Source organism: Numida meleagris, unplaced genomic scaffold (assembly GCF_002078875.1).
Source record: "Numida meleagris isolate 19003 breed g44 Domestic line unplaced genomic scaffold, NumMel1.0 unplaced_Scaffold165, whole genome shotgun sequence".
In the NCBI taxonomy this organism is placed as follows: domain Eukaryota; kingdom Metazoa; phylum Chordata; class Aves; order Galliformes; family Numididae; genus Numida; species Numida meleagris.
Genome location: NW_018363448.1, coordinates 90,765 through 108,544, shown reverse-complemented (window position 1 = coordinate 108,544; position 17,780 = coordinate 90,765). Strand labels below are relative to the sequence as shown.

Here is a 17,780-nt window from a genome sequence, read left to right as displayed (position 1 = left end):
TTGGGTAGGGGGCAGGGCATGAGATATATTTACATCCAGCTGGTTGCTTCCACTATTGTTAAGCACATGACGCTTGCACAGTGGGTTTGTGGGAGTGTAATACATTCAACCTGATAGGTTGATTTTATATCCCCATATTTATATTTCAGCCATCATCCTCCATACCTGAGAGGCTTTGTCTACTTGGCTTGCTTAATTACAGCATGTTTCACATTCATGGAAAACCTATGCAATGGAGTCCATCATCAAGTATACCTCTCAATCCTGAGCCCATCTATATGTTGCATCTCTTCCTTGATGATTTGAGGTATCTTGGGCACACTGAGCTAGAAACAATTCACCTTTAAGTTGCTAGTCCAGATTTACCTGAGCCACTTCAATCCTAGCAGCCAGATCCACCTGCTGTTTTTTTTGTTGCTCTTCAGTGGCCCAACTCTGGGTGTGTGGGCATGTATACGATGCACTTTCATAGCCCTGTTCTCTACCTGGGCAGCAATATCTTTCCACATTTCAGTGGCCCAGATAGGTTTGCCCTTGTGCTGCCAGTTGTTCTGCTTCCATTGCTGTAACCACCCCCACTGGGCATATGCCAACATCATGTATTAGTATAGAGGTAGAGTACTGGCTATTTCATTCAGGCCACAGTAGTCTTCTATTAATCTCCACTCTCCATTGGACTTTTGACTTAGAACCCTAGTAGATGACTTTGAGTACTTATACGCTGCTGCTTTCTGCCAGGGGCTTCAGGTGAGGCCATTCTCCTCAGCTGCAGTGCAGAGCACATCTTTTACATGCTGTCCTGTCCAGACTGGCCCACGGGCTACTGCATGAAATGTCTCCTGCTTAATTTGTCCAAAGGCAAGTTGTTGCTGTTTACGTGTTGCCCCATGTAAAATCATTCTTCTTCTGGGTCACTTGATAGAGAGGGTTTACAATCAGACTGTAATCTGGAATGTGCATCCTCCAGAAGCCTACAACATCTAAGAAAGCTTGTGTTTCCTGTTCGCTAGTTGGTAGGGATATAATAGTTATTTTGTTGATCACTTTCACAGGGATCTGATGATGTCTTGCTATTTTATTCCTGAGAACTGAATCTCCTGTTCAGGTCCCTTTTATGGCAAAAACAGCTTTCAGAAAGATTTGAATTATTTTCTTTCCTTTCTCAAAAGCTTCTGCTATGCTGCCCCACATGATGGTGCCATCAATGTACTGCAGTTGTTCAGGAGTTTTCTCCTGTTCCAGTGCAGTCTGGATCAGCCCGTGGCAAATGGTAGGGTTGTGTTTCCACTCTTGGGGCAGTTAATTCCAAGTGTACTAGACACCCTACCAAATAAAAGCAAAATGTGGCCCACACTCTGCTGCCAAAGGCATTGAGAAAAATGCATTGGCAAGATCAGTTGTGGCATACTACTTGTCTGCCTTTGACTCCAGTTCATACTAAGTTCTAGTATGTCCAGAAAGGCAGCACTCAGCAGTGGTGTGACTTCATTCAGGCCTTGATAATCCACTGTTGGTCTCTACTCTCCACTGGTCTTTTACACTGGCCATATGGGACTATTGAAGGGTAAGCAAGTCTTGCTGATTTCCCCTTGCCTGTCCAGCTGATGAATCAGCTTACGGATGAGAATCAGGGAGTCCTGGTTGGTGTGATATTGCTGCCAGTGCACTGCTGTGGTAGTGATTGGTACCTGCTGTGCTCTTAGCAACTCCACAATAGAAGGGTCCTCTGAAAGACCAGGAAAGATAAACAGCTACCAAAATACCCAGAACAATGCTGTTTTAACATGTTTAGGTCAGGTTCCCTGTTATCTCCACGCTTTGAGCCCCATATTAGGCACCAAAAGTACTGTTGTAGTTTAACCTGGCATGTAGCTAAACTAAGCACCACGTCAGTTTCTATTAAAAATGTCAGAAATTCCATCACAATTGATACATATTACATTCTCACAATACCAGAATACCCCAGATGACATTTTGACAAGCTTAATCAAGAGATACATAAATTACATGTGTCACAGAACTATACATGCTACCGTGACAACTTCATTGACTGCTTTGTTCACCAGTCAGGGTCAAAACAAGGATTCAGTGGAATAATTTTACAGATGTCTGTGTGATAGGAATACCTGAGCTGGTACAGCTCTGCCTCAGCAACTGGAAAGTCTGATGGTTTGCCATTGCCACATTTCAAGGAACTGGAAAAATGGTGAAAATCTAAGGGGTAGATGCATCACAAAAAAATAACATAATGTAGGTCTGGAGCAGAGTTAAAAATCATATTGAGTATAGTGGATTTGTGCTCTTAACTCACAGAGAAACTGATTTGGTAAATGGCCCTAATTTATTCCTTTGCAAATTTCTGTACTTCTTTCTGTCTTTCTGCAGGTGACTTAGGCACTAATAAAGGTAGTTCTCACTCTCCTTAGAGGGATTGTTTTATTGTTTTAGGCAATTTGTAGATAACTTATAAAATCCTTGTTGTGACATCTGATTCACAATTTGAATGTTGCTTTTGTTTTTGCATAAAATAATAGTTGATTTGCCTTTTTTTTTTTTTTTTTTTTTAGCAAAGTTTTAAATTCTATAGCATTTTGTGCAGTCATCCAGCAAAAGTGAAGCTGTTGTTGAGACATGATGTCATAAGGGTTGGGAAGAGAGCAAGTATATAACGTTACAAATCTACTTGGACATCTCCAAGAAAATGTTCAATTCACATATAGTGTTGAGCTATACATGCTCTCCCCACACAGCTGGAGAGTCACCCTACCAGTAGCATGGGAGAATAAGAGTTGTTTAAGAGTAAAGGCTTGGGATTTTAGCTAATCCTGTAGTTTATTTTTATGGTTATGTCAAACATGTCAGTAAAAGCTGGCATGAGGGACAGATGCTTTCTAGGCTTCTTCATTTCCCTATTTCTTAGCTATCTGAATCAATGTGCTCAGATAACTGAGAGCTCCACAAAAGGAGATTCCTGCCACAGACCACCTGCCAAGTGTTCCATTTTTTTTTTTTTTTCTCCTCTATTACTTCATAGTAAAATACAGATGATGGAAAAATGAACTGGCCCATCTTGGAAGTGGGTAGTACTACACTGCCATCTGCTAAAAAGGAAAGGGTGTTCCAGCATGGCTGCAGATGACTGCAAGCTGGAGCGTGAAATGTGGGAGAAGACTTAAAACAGATTTTGAAGGAAAGGAGGGTTCCAGTGGGACTGAATAACTTTGGAGTACAATTTCTTGCTAAATAACCAGAGAAAATGCAGTATGCCTCATGGCACAGGAGGACGCTTTGATCAGTAATTGCATTAAGAACATCTATACTGGTGGGGAAGCATTGCTTCCTCTCAGCAGGAACAGGATGACAGCAGTTTCTGCTGCAGCTAGGGAACTATCCAGTAATAAAAAAGGACACCACAATAAGAACAGTAGCATAAAACGATCTGGGAGAGATTTCTCTTTCATGTGATCAATTTTGGACAGAGAAAGAGGTCATGCTCCATTACAAAAAAACAGTTACATTATTCCCTCTTCAGCTTTCCAGCAGTTTTGCTTCAGCAGCGTCAAGCTGAAGATTTTTGTATTCTTCTACTGGTGCAGGATCAGGATCATGCAAGTGTGATAAGGCATGAACTTGTAGTAAATCCTTCCTACTGAAAGATTGCAGTCTACATAGAAAAGTCAAGATGAAAGATGAGAAAGAAAGGGAAAGTGTGTGGATCAAAAAAAACACTGCTGTTGATGTTTAGAAGTGTGAACATTTTAGGTTTCAGCATCTAACACTTCATGCTGTCAGCTACATTACCTTTCTTTCATATCTTCAAAGACCAAACAATTTGACATAGAAGAGTAGTGACTCCGTGAACTTGAACTCCTCCATCCACTTTTGAATGCATTCTCTGGATGAAGAGAAGATTTCTCAGTCTCCGATATTCAATAACAAGATTTTCTCTGCATGTCTCAATGTGTTTGAATCTCTGTTGCCCTATCTGTTAAGCTGTTACCAAAATAAGAATGCAATTTTCAAGCCAGGAGTACTTTCCTCAGGTATTTTCCTTTTACTTTTGAGAAAGGAGAAATGAAGCTATCAGTCTCCTATAAGGAAACTTTGAGAGCTCATGGCCTTAGCAAGTAGTGGGGTTGTATGCTTATTTCCTTTTATTGAAAAATTTGTGAGCATCAAAGGGGCTCAGATACAAAGACAATTAAAAGCTAGAAGCATAAATTCACCTTTACAGGCTTACAATATCCTGAGGAGTGCCATTTGACAGAATTATAGATCCAAATCATCTCCTTTCCACTGGACACTGCAAAACTTTGTGGTGATGGATGTAGGAATCATTGCAAGGGGCATGAAAAATTATGAAGAAGAACAATAACAGATAACTAATAATGCATAAACCAGAAGCTCAAGCAAAATAAATTTACATAGTGTCTGCAAAAGTTATCTGAAGACATATTTCACAATTTGGTTGTTACCTTCAAAAGCAGTAATATTTAGGCGCTGTCTTAACTGATTTTGTCCCATTTCCTTGGTAGCAATATTCTCTGCAAACAAGTATCTTTCCCTTTTTTTTTTTTTTTTTTTGTGGGAAACAGAGACTCTGCAATGCTGGATCTGATCAATGATCTGTCAGAAGATGCCTCCTGCCTTTATCCCTGGTCAGTGTCTGATGCTTTAGTAAAAGCTCCTCCTTGACTTATTTGCGCAGCCAAATATGTAACAATGCCCACAAGAGACATACATACATTACTTTCAGATCCTCTGGAGTATCTGTGCACACCATAAATCATGAGTGTTGATTATTAAATATACAGCTGTGTCTGTCAGAACATCAGCCAGATCTTTGTGAAAAAATAGCAGTATTATTCCATTGATGAGATCCATTGCAGAAAATTTCCATGGCTCAGCTGACTTTATGGGGGGTAAAAATCATTCTTGTGCAGAGAACATGTGCAGGGCTTATGAATCACTTGAACATCCTTTAAATCCTCAAAGCGGGGATTAAGTAGGACTTTAGAAGAGCATATGACTTTTGCTTGTCCTCAATACAGTGGTGACTTTCACATTATGCAAAATGGCTCCTTTGATTGTTCTGTATTTATGTGGTGTTAATGTCACTGCATGTCTTTGTTGTTCCTCTGGCCAGCAAAAAAGAACAGGCTTGTCTGCCAGCACAGCATTTTGGCAAAGCACAATTCCATACCCAGGTGGGCCCTCCAGCTGCTATTGTAATAATTCATAACAGTATTCTGATTAATGTTATACTCCAAGTGGTAATTCACAGCCTCTTCGTCTGGTTGGCTAAAAATCTGACTTTTGTCCTTTATGGATTAGTTGGTAAAGTACACGTTTTCAGAAGTGAATTTGATTTTTTCCCCCCCGTTGCCTTTTACCACTTCCTTTTTATTTCCCTCAGTTGATTATTTCCTCTAATTTGGCAGAAGAAAGGTCAGAGATCTGTTCCACACATTGATTTTCCAGCTGGTAGCAACACAATGAGATATGTGTAGTTGCAAGTGTTGTTTTATTTTTACATAAAGTTTATTCTAAAAATTTATAGCTGTGAATGATCTAAAACAACCCATAATTTGTGAAAAATTTAATAAATATCTGTGATCAATTTAAAAAGTTTTAAGATAAAACACTTCATCTTTTACATTTTTTTTCTATGCTACCCTCTACCTTCAATTGCTATATTCAATGCATTTTTAAATCTCTGCTCCTTTTCCCACAGTGCAATCCAACATAGACATAGTGCTACAGATAAGATGTTGTACAACATCACAACCTCATACAGGGCTAGGTACAATTCTTGTAAGGAAATCTGAAATCTGTCCACATATATATAAACAGTAGTTTATGAATTCTGTCAAGCTATAAACAAACGAGTAAAAAGAATTGGTATTTACTGACAGCAGAAAAAAAAGATGGATTTGCAATGATTTAGGGGGCCAAGATGAGACACAGATTCTGTTTCTGCAGCTAGGCTGGGTGCCTTTTGTTTCACCTGGCTTATGGACGGCTCCCTAGGCAAGGCATTAATGTATGAGGACAGAAGCATGGACTGCTTTATCAATGAGGATAAGAGAAATAAAAAGTTGTGGCAGGATGACAGGGTCTGAATCAGAATAAAGGTAGTGTCCTGGGAGTGAAACAAGGAGCGTGCCCCTCCAAAATTTATGTCTGCTAGCTCAGTTACTGGGTCGCTTCCAGGGTCCAGGCAGATATCTAGCATCCTACAAGTGTGTTTGTTGGGTCCTGCCATTTATCACAGTGGCTGAGGTGTTTACCCATGGTTATGTTGCTGCAGTCCTGTGTTGGGGAATGGGCTTTGGCCATCAGATTACCTATTCCAAAATACATCTCGGCCTGTAGGAAAAAGAAGACATTCAGTAAGAACAGAGGTTCAGTAACCTGTCTCAGATTTGGAGAATCCTAGCCCATGTCTTTGTCTTAGATAATAATAGATTGTTACTGGAAGAACATTTTAAAGTAGCTGCTGGCAAGATATTTTGCACTGTGCTATTCTGTTTTGCAATATACATCTTGCTACATCTTACTACTTGCTATACATCTTACTACTCTCTGCACTTTGTTGAAAGGCTCTTCATGGCATGTCACACACTGCTGATGTGTTTCTCCATCACATAGTACAATGAGATCATGATCCTGGGATCAGTACTGAGGCTATAGAAGTCAGAAAATACTGCTGTACCGTGTTGAAAACTAAGTCATGGACTATTGCTTTGAGGCCATGGATACAGAGAGGTGATAATGTAGATGAATGTCCTTTCTCATCTTCTACATAATGCACAAAGGGTTGAAATGTCAGACATGGTGCAAAAGTTTCAGAAATTCCAAAGGTGAGCAGCTTGTAAATAAATTAGCAAGTTGCCATGTATGGAGGGAAAGATTTGTTTGAAGTGTAGCAGCCCTATTACAATGTGCTCAATAAGCTCTGAGAGGCATTTTAAGCATAATGAGACTTGATTTTGGGGCTTCAAGGGAAAATAAATCATAGAAGGAACTGCTCAGATCTAAACTGTTAGGATACGAAAAATAATTTAAAAATGACCCCAACAGAAAGTGGAGCATTCCCTTCTGCCATAGACCATACAGGATATGGGAGACTTCATTTCTGCAGGAAAGGAATAGGTAACAAACATCTGGAATGAAAAATAGGCCCTGGCCCAGATATAGGTGGGACAAGACACAAGAAAGCAAGAATGAGAAAACAGGACAAGAAGAGAAGCGAGGCACATCAAAAGGCTGGATGCTGATAGACTGAGAGGCCCCTGGTTGCCTTCATTTTTTGTAAGACTTAGGATTATTTTGAAATGCATGCTGTCACCTGAGGACAAGCTTCAAAGCATCTGGGTCTTTCAATTTAATACAAAATAAGTGCCAGTATGTTCACATATTCAAGTTCCTTATTTTTGTATAAATAATTGCTTTTGCTTCACTTCAGCTTTCTCTCCAGCATACATTCTGGCCAGGTAGGTCAGCAAACACTTAGAAAAAGAAAACATCTTACTTTTGAAAGGGGACATTCAACTTTAAACTGAAGCTATAAGATAAGTTCAGGCTTGAAACTCACCCTGCTAGCCATTTTAGCCTCTCCTTCATGGTGACAGTAATGCAAGAGGAAGCCATGCTGCCAAAACAGCTCTACAAAGCAACCTGCACTGGGAGGGTTTATTACAAAAGGACAACAGTAGCAGGAATCGTTTCCATGTCATGGCAATGGGCACTTGAACAGGAATTCTAAAAATTTTATGCTGCTGTGTGGTTCTTTCAACTTTCTGTAGACTTAGAGCTGAGGATGGAAACCCTGAATACTCCCAAGGGAAATGAAGCAGGGCTTTTGATTCCCCCAGACTTTTATTTTCCACTTTTTGTTCATGTGCCATGCTACACAATGAGCCTAGTACTGCTATCTTCTGCAAGCTCCCTCACTTCTTTGGTCTTTGTTCAGGCTGTGTCAGGTTGTTTCCCCAGCTCTGCAGCTGTATTCAGTTTTCCTTTACTGCTCTTCTGTTACTGCAGTTATTACCTATGATCCCTGCCAGATTGCAGCTGCTTTTCTTTGGCCACCACATCTGCTGCTACTTGCTATCTATTTTCCAATGTGTTTCATACTGAGCAGCAGCCTCAAATGACTGGCTCTTTTTTTTCCTTTTTCTGTGAGTGGCTTCTTTAGATAAACCATTTCTGAGTCTTCAACTCAACCCCCTCCATACCTTTTTCTTTAGTCTGTGTATTCCTTGCTTGCCATCAGATCTTAAGGAAAAATTACTGCAGTGGTCCAGTGTTGCTAGGTGAGGAGCCAGTTTGCTATGTGAGAGCAACTTTGTTTGCTCTCACTGTTTATCATTTGTGATACTCACGGCTTCATTTGTGATACTCACGACAAGACATCTGGTGCCCAAATCTGCCTTGTTAAGTGGTGAATCACATAAATTTTTCTGCAGTGTGCTACGAGTCATATCCGAGCAGAGAATGTTAAGCATGTCATACTGTGGGAAGGTTCCTGACAGGCTCTTGCCAAAACTCCTACCAAAGTCACCTTTCAGAAAGCAGACTGTGCTTGAACATGATCATCTCCAAAGGTATTTTGGAGTGGCAGAAAGATCATTACTGATCAGCGTATTCTGAACACATGCCAGGCTGGGTCATACATGCACTTTGTTGCTCACTGATGTCTGGTTAGTGAAAATATTCCTGCTCAAATAAAGCATCCTCTATCTGTAGGCATGCAGTTACTCATTTCCTGATGTCAGCTCTTGTATCTGCAGGGATTACTGCTTGTCCTGCTTTAAATAAAATCCCATCTTGCACATGTGCACACATACACAACACTCAATCCTTTGCCTAGTAACAGGATGAGCACTGCCTGTGGTCCTTCCTCCTTTCAATACAACCACAATCTAAGTGCAAACTGTCTTAATGCTTTTATCATCCAATCGAGACTGTTTTCAAGCGTGTTCAGCACTTCTTCTGCATGTTTGTTTTTCTGTTGCTTTTTATTTATTTATTTATATATATATTTTTTTCTGGAACTCATATTGCATCTTTATGCTGTGCCCAGCACTGACACAACACAATTGCTTCACCGTCACCGCCTGCGCAGGGGCAGCAGCTCCTTGTTTATCTGACTCTGTCCTGGTTGTGTCAGAACTCCACCAGTAAGTGCTCAAGACATTGTGGCTCCAAGCTTTCTGTGCTTCTATCCGTTCCAGGGGTTTATAGCAATTTTTTGGGACTGGATTCCTGCACTGGATTGCCTTTACCCTATCTTATAGTGCTCTGCCTGATGCCAAATGGTGTCTCTATGTGTTAACTGTTTGGACAGTTCTGGTGTCTTGAGAGGTAGGAGGATAAACAAGAATCTAGTAGTTTACCTTCTATATAAAACCAAAGAAATCCTTCACTACTTGTTGCTCTGGGTATTTCACAGTATCACAGAATCGTAGGGGTTGGAAGGGACTTCTGGAGGTCGCTTAGTCCAACCCTCTGTAAAGCAGGTTCCCTAGAGTGGGTTGCACATGAAAGTATCCAGATGGGTTTTGAATATCTCCAGAGAAGGAGATTCCACAATCTCTCTGAGCAGCTTGTTCTAGTGCTCTGTCACTCTCACAGTAAAGAAGTTTTTCCTCATGTTTAGATGCAACTGTCTGTGTTCTAGTTTGTACCCATTGCCTTGTTCTGCTGCTGGACACTGCTGAAAAGAGCCTGGCCCCATCCTCTTTACACCTGCCATTTAGATATTTAAAATTATTTATAAGATAGTTAATTATTTATAAGATATTTATAAGACCCCTTCTCAGTCTTCTCCAGGCTAAACAATCCCAGGTCTCTCAGCCTTTCCTTGTATGGGAGATGCTCCAGGCTCCTGGTCATCCTTGTCACCCTCCACTGGACTCTTCCTAGGAAATTCCTGTCTTTTTTGAACTGAGGAACTCAGAACTGGACAGAGTATTCCAGATGTGGCCTCACCAAGGCAGAGTAGAGCGAGAGGATCACCTCCCTCAACCTACTGGCCATGCTCTTTTCAGTGCACCCCAGGATACCATTGGCCTTCTTGGCCACCAGGGCAGACTGCTGGTTCACAGCCCACCAGCACATCTAGATTCTTCTCTGAAGAGCTCCTGTCCAGCAAGTCAGCCCCTAACCTTTATTGATGTTTATGGTTATTACTCTCCAGGTGCAAGACTACACTTGCTCTTGTTGAATCTCATCAGGTTCCTCTCTGCCCAACTCTCCAGTATGTCCAGGTCTTGTTGAATGGCAGCACAGCCTTTTGCTGAGTCAGCCACTCCTCCCAGCTTTGTATCATCAGCAAACTTGCTGAAGGTGAACTCCATCCCTTCATACAGGTCATTGATGTTGAACAAGACTGGACCCAGCACTGACCCCTGTGGAATAACACTAGTTACAAGTCTATAACTAGATTCTGCTCCACTGATCGCAACCCTCTGAGCTCTGCCTGTCAGCCAGTTCTCAGTTCACCTCACTCTTTACTCATCCATCCCACACTTCCTAAGCTTACCCATGAGGATGTTATGGAGACAGTGTCAAAAGTCTTGCTGAAGTCAAGGTACACTACACCGACTGCTCTCCCCTCACCTAACTAGCCAGTTATAACATCAAAGGAGGCTACCAAATTGTTCAAGCATGATTCTCCCCTGCTGAATCCATGCTGACTACTACTGACAGCTGTCTTTTCTTCCAATTCCTTGGAGATTACATCCAGAATAAACTCCTCCATCCCCTTCCCTGGGATGGAGGTGAGGCTGACTGGCTCAGTTGCCAGATCATCCTTCTTGCCCCTTTTGAAGACTGGAGTGACACTGGCTTTCCTCCAGTCCTCAGGCACCTCTCCTGTTCTCTGTGACATTTGACTCTCTCTCTTATCTCCAGGGTCTGGGATCCCTGAGTGGCAGTCTTGGCAATAAAGACTGAAACAAAGAAGACATTCAGTAATTCCACCTTCTCAGTATACTTTGTTACCAGGGCATCCCTCCTCATTCAGCAGCATACTCACATTTCCTCTAGCCTTCCCTCTGCTACTGACATACTTACAAGAAGCCTTTCTTGTTGTCGTTGACCTCCCTCACTAGATTTAATTCCAAGTGGGTCTTAGCCTTCCTCATTGCATCCCTGTATGTCCTGACAACATTCCTATATTCCTCCCAACTGGCCAGGCCCTTTCACCACATTTTGTAGACATTTTTCTTCCATTTGAGATTTTCCATGAGCTCCTTGCTCGCTGTTGCAAGTCTTGTGCCACCTTTGCCTGATATCTTACTCTTAGGGATGCATTGATCTTGAGGTTGGAAGAAGTTGTGCTTGAATGTCAACCAACTCTCTTGGACCTGGAAGCGACTGAGTAGAGGAATCTTATCAATGCTTATAAATATCTAAAGGGTGAGAGTCAAGTGGATGGGGCCAGGCTCTTTTCAGTACTGTTTAGCAACAGGACAAGGCAATGGCACAAACTAGAACACAGAAAGTTACATCTGAACATGAGGAATAATTTATTTACTGTGAGGGTGACAAAGCACTAGAACAAGCTGCTCAGAGAGATTGTGGAGTCTCCTTCTTTGGAAATATTCATCTTGATACTTTCTTGTGCAACCCACTCTAGGGAACCTGCTTTAGCAGGGGGTTGGAGTAGATGATCTCCAGAAGTCCTTTCCAACCCCTACAATTCTGTGATCCTATGATTCTGTTATGTCCTTGGGGCCAGCTGCAGGCTGAAATCATGATTTGGGACTCTCCTCATCAACGCTTTGATTTTCTGTACAAGCGTAATCAGCCAACTTTGTGGTGACTGGGAGTCGCTCCACTGAGCATTTCAGTTTCTGCTGGGAATGCTGCAGTCATGATCATTCACAACCTGTGGTACCACTTAGGTGTGAGAAAGGTGATCATGGCTCTGGTTCAAGATCCTGTCTCAACTTATGAGAAACATTGAGTACTTTTGAATTTGATACATCAAATCGAGCCTGATTTCTTTTACTGCTAATGACTGTTGACTTCTCTCCAGTCCTGCACATTTTTTGACAGCAGTGCAGTTTCTCATTTTGTGCAGATACCTAATATTTTTCCCGTGTTATCGATTTATCCTCTGCTCCTGATATCTATCCTTTACAGTTTCACCTCTGTGACACTGAGAGTGCCAGTGGAGTTTCATGTTTTGGTACCTTGCAGGTCAGGTTCATAGCTTTTGAAGTAGATTCAGTCTCCTTAAAATACACAGTGACAGCTATTTAAAATATTTTACCAGCAACAGTATATTATATAAGGCCCTAATGACCACCACTATCTATTAATTACTGGGTAGTTGAAGTAGAAATGTTATTTGAGAGAGCCTTTCTTTAGATTCATGTTCGCTTTGCTAAAATATCTTTCTTATATGCTGAAATCATACCCTGCAAATGATCTCACAAATGAGAAATCTCAGTGTTGCCAAAGCTGACTTCTTGGTGGGGTATTACAAGCACTCGTTGCCACAACTGCTTTTTTTATCTTACAGGAATGTACTTGTTCTTGTGTTTCTGCCTTGCTCAAGTATAACGCTCCTCCTCCAACAGCATTTTGTGTGATGTTCATCTCCAGAGTGAAATGGGAAGATTAATTCTTTCATCTTTATATCCAGCAGCAGTCATGAATGGTGTTCTTGCTCCAGTGTTTGTATAAGGTCTCATAAGAATTGATTCAAATACAGGAAGGCAAAAATGGATACTGCTGGGAAAGAAGTCATGTATATTAAACATGTGAGTGTGCTTATCCACTAGTTTCATCACAGAAAGAAGAAACAGTTGCAACATCATTCAGGACTTCCTCTTCAAGTCTTGTTCTTGGTGTGAAAAATGGGAAACAAAACCTATTTTAAACACTTGGTGTACAGGTCTAAGTAAAATACTCTCTTAATTTCACAGGACACTGCAAACTGCTTGAGTAGGAGTTTCTCTCAGTAGGATGCAGGCAGTTGGACAAAACCCTGGGAAAGAAAATGTAAGAACAGGAAAAGGATCAAAGGCGGAAATGATATTAAAGTTGTGAAAATGTTGTTGCTAAGGATTTTAATTACAGTTCACACAGAAGTATGTTCTTCCAATAGGAACATGCACACAAGATTTTGATGTTTTATGTAGTATGTGTGGGGTGGATTAGCGTTTTGTCCTTTCATTTTTTTCTGATTATGCAGATGCTTTAGAGGCTCAACCCTCCCCTAACACAGCATGCTTTCCACTCTCCCTTGCCCAGTCACTCTTTCACTGTCACATTTTGCCCATATCTGGTACACCGATGCAGGAAAAAAAGCAACAAGGTGCTGTCTTTTTTAACAGGATGATTTTAGTAGCAAAATGGCACATGGGAATGAGGGCAGGTTCCAATCATTCACAACAACACAATCCCATCTCATCTTACGTCCTGTGTAAAAACAGGTTACCTAGTGGCAATATTTAAAGCCTATTTTAAAACTGCATAAAATCAATGGTTTTTTTTTTAATTCATCTTCCACATTTCCATTTCATTCAATACAAATTTTCTTTAATTCTTACAGTATAATAAGAGTTTTGATCAACAATTCTACTTTCTCTCCTCTCTCAAAATAAAAATGAAAATATAAATCTGTTCTTTCTCATTAGGGAAAATCTTACACTTGCCAGACCAAAACAAGGAAGTTTTCAGCTTTCTCTACAGGGCAAGAATTTACTAATTGCAGAAAAGGTCTGGCTTGTGCCATGCCAACTCATCTTTGACATGTGAGCCTACCAGTTCTGGTTGCCTATGAAAACTTACTTCAGCAGCCATCAAAGACAGCAGTGAGGTTCTTCAACCTGCACAACTCAGAACACCTGCTGCTTCCCCCATCTGCTTCTGCTCATCCACACTGCCAAACCAGGCTGAATGGAGGAATTCGAGTGGAAGCATTTCTGCGAGTGTCTGTAGGAGAGGTGTGATGCACTGTACCTCCAGATCTAACACCACACAAAGCTGGGCTGCCAGTAAGAGATAAGGGAAGGAAGAGCAACTGTTTTTTTGGCACCTACAGAAACAGAAAGGCGTCTAGCAGGATTCTAAAATGCAGCTGCTCTGAATGTTTTTGAAAAATTGCCTACTGCCTACTTCAAGTTTTCGATAGTTTCCTTTTTGTTTTCTAGTGGTTTACTCATAGCTTCCAGTGAAGTTTTGGGCTTTGCCATGCTAAGCAAGCCCTCAGGAATGAACAGCCTAGGCAGTTGTGACAAGCAAAGGAAGTGCTTTTAGTCCTGTTTTTCAGATATAAAAGCAGAATGGACAAACTCTCCTGTAGTCATGCAGGAAGCCCAGAGCAGAACAGCACCTTGAACTCAGCCCTCTGATTGTCAGATCTGCATTTTCATCACACTTGTGAGCATACATATCTGTCTTTAAATTAGTACAGGAGAATATAGCACTGCATCAGAGGTGGGTGAGTGCTAGCTCACAAAGCTATTTCTGCAAAGAACTGAATACAGAGCTCTGAATATTTTGCAGTTAGGTCTGTGCAGTGTGTCATCCAGGCATGGAATTCACTGCCATAAGAGAATGTTGAGTCAAAGGCTGTAGCTGAGTTTCTTGAAAGGCTGAAAAGCAGCTTGGTTAGCTCAGGCTAAGGGAAAACTTTTTTTTGCGGGGTGTGGGCAGGGAGTAGGAAGTGGGATGGTGGTTTGTGCATGGTCTAGTGCTGCTGAGTCCAAGGCTGGGTGCTGATGCTGAGCAATGAAATAAGCAGGCAGAAAAACAGTGACTGCACATATACCAGGCTAGCCAGGCAATCTGTCCCTTTGCACTTTTGTTTCTACCAGGGTCGGTAAATGCAGTATGCAGAATAGCTGTTATTACAGCTACAGCAAGAGGATTTTACAACAGTTTGTGCTCTAGAAGCATTGACCCCTTCCCTGCCAAACAAAACAAAGTGCAGGGATAAATAAGAGGAAGAGGAGACAGAAACCATCTGTGAGGTCAGGTGGTTAACTATTTCTACACTGTCAAGGTGGTAATCTTTAGTGAAGGTAATGAGAAAACCTAGTGAGACAAGGGCTGTTAAACATTGACTTGATGTTACTTAGCTCCAGAATGCTTTAGATTAGATGGGCCAAGGTTGTTTTTAATCATCACTCCTGCTTTGTCAAAGTGAGCAGTAGGCTCACTTTTTATATAATTTTTATATAATGGATATGATCATATACTGTAAAGAACAATCCTGCACTGGCAGAGGAGGGAAGCTGATGACATAACAGGTCTTCTCCCTCTCACAGTTATGTGATTCATCAATTAAATGAATTCAGTGGGATAAAGCAGCATAAAAGGGCAATTTCCCTCTAATACTCTGCCTGCTGATTAACTCTTCCTTCCCCATTCCCAGGCAGACGGCTCGAGAACGCCGGCTGATTCTGGCAGAATAATCCAGTAATAACCCCAGCCTGAGCCGTGGTCCGAGTCCAGTAGGCCCTGCAGCAGGGGAGTGCAGGGCGCTTCAGGGGCAGCCGCCGCCCGCCGTGGCTGCAGAACGGCTCCATGCGGTATGTGCAGAGCCCTGAACCGATCCCGCTACTCCTCTGCGGGTGCCGAGATTGGCCAACGAGGAAAAGCGGCCGCTGCCCACTTCCTTCGGTCCCCGCCGCCCGGCCCGGCGGAGGAGGGTGATACGTGCAACTGCATGGGCCGCCTGAATTTCCAGCCTTTCTTTTCTTCTTTGGGGCAATGATGCTCCAAACCTAGTGGAGCCTGCCCGCTTGCTTACCCCCTTCCCTGACTCGCTGCCCCGCCGCACCCCGCCAGCCTGTCCGGGGCGCAACGGCTGGGCCCATGAGGCTGAGACTACCGCCCGCATTGCGTCGGGGGCGCGGCGCTCAGTGTACCGCGGCGGCAAGAGCCTCGCTCGCGGTGGAGGACAGCGCGCGAACAGGGGGAGTGCGGCGCGGCAGACAGCGTGCCCGCCCCCCTCTCTGCAACTGCCGCCCGCCTGCTGCCAGAGCTGCACCAAACAGCTCTCAGGTTTCTGCTGATACTGCAGCGTCAAGACATGGCTCGAGTTTGCTTCTCTCTCTTACGTATTCAGCAGTCCATTCGCTCCTGCCACATGCGTCCATCTCCTGCCTCCTGCTGCTGCTACCGTTGGGACGAGCCAAGAGCCACTCCGGAGATGCGGTTGCGGGACTGCGGCTCTCTCACGTCTCTCCAGCCGACGCTGCCCAGCGCCAGGCTCCTTCTCCAGATGTCTTAAAGGAAGAGAGCAGGAGAAACAGCAGATACTTAGGACACCCTCCTTTTATTTATTAATTCAAGCCTTCGGAAAAAGACTCTTGGCACGCTCTTCCACCCCCTGACTCCCCCACTGCGGTTTTCGGCAGAAACTACTGAAATCACTCGCCCTTGTGAGCCTAAGTGTATGAATATTTAAGTGTCTCGCAGGCAGTCCTGTAAAGCGATCACTATATTATTAAGAGGGGTGCAAGAGGAGCAGGAGGAGGGTTGAGTTTGCCACTGCGCTTTTTGTTTTGCTCAGATTTTTTTGGATGGTGCTGCAAGACGGCTTGTCGCATTCTGGCACTGGCTCCTACTCCTAACCAGCGCATCTCCCACAGAGCAGGTAAGGAAAATCCCCCTTTGTCTCCCAGCTGTTGGACCCTATTTTGACAGTTTGGGTCTGGGATGTCAAAATTCCTTCCCATGTCTCCATCTCAGTTGCATTTATCTGCTGCAAAGCAGAGGGGAGATGCTTCAACTCCTTCTCCCCATATCGCTTCGGTCGGTGTGATGACGTTGTCAGTGCTCAGCTGCAAAGTGGGGTGCATGGTGGTCAGGAAACTTACAGCAGGAGCTGATTCCAGTGAAGCTGCATGGTAAGCCCTCCATGGAAGCACTCGGGGCACAATAAGGCTGCAGGTTCGTACTGACCCCTTCCTGTCCTGGAGGCGCTGTTGTGCATCCAGGGTTGTGCAGGAACGTGTAAGGCTCCTCATGTGCTGCCATAGTGGGCAGTGCAGGACATTCTTGCTGATGTGAAGGCTAATCCATTGCAGTGGAGTGTGTATGTGTGGTGGGGCTTGAGGGTTGATTTATGATGCTTCTCTCCTTCCTAGCAGCCTCCACTCTGCAAGTGCAGAGCTTTATGTCTTTGAGCACTGAGTATCTCAATCTCTTCTTCCCCAGTGCACGAGAGGACTGGGGCAGTGGGGGGGGGGGAAGTGGAGCAGACAATGGAAATTTGCTGAGTTGGCATTGCAAGGACTTGCTTCCCAGCCACCCTGTGATTTATTTATTTATTTGTGTGTGTGTGTGTGTGTGTGTGTGTGTGTGGTAACTTCAAGACAGCACCTACAGTGATGATCGAGTCGGCAAGAAAAGTGGCCGGATCGAGTTAAAGGCGAAAGGAGACAGCTGGGGAGGGGACCCCAGCCAGGAGGTGCACCCCAGACACCTTCAGCCTCCTGGCCTGGGGGAACAGGACCCCTCGCCTTACCTGCCCTCTGCCCTCACTCCCCAAAGGTATTACTTCTCTCTTTCTTTATTGTCCCTTCATTCCTTATGCCACCTCCCGCATCCCACCTCTTCTTTCCCCTTGTGGATATTTCCAGCCTTTAGGCTTCTCTTCCAGTCCTTCCTCAAGCTTCTCCATTCCCACTCATCCTGCAGACTCTGAGTCTACCTCCACACCCTGCCTCCCACCGTCCTCCACTGAACTGCCCTTGCACTTTCCTCTCCTCTCCTCTCCTCTCCTCTCCTCTCCTCTCCTCTCCTCT

General features: G+C 43.4%; 1 protein-coding gene across 1 annotated transcript in view; it reads left to right on the top strand.

Moving 5' to 3' along the window:
- Positions 1 to 17,780, top strand: part of LOC110390637 (potassium voltage-gated channel subfamily A member 1-like) — a 42,105-nt gene that overhangs the window by 19,314 nt on the left and 5,011 nt on the right. Inside the window, 4 exon segments of the mRNA XM_021382018.1 lie at positions 16,295 to 16,424; positions 16,544 to 16,627; positions 17,349 to 17,468; positions 17,471 to 17,619. Of these exon segments, the coding sequence (XP_021237693.1) occupies positions 16,295 to 16,424; positions 16,544 to 16,627; positions 17,349 to 17,468; positions 17,471 to 17,619 (483 nt within the window).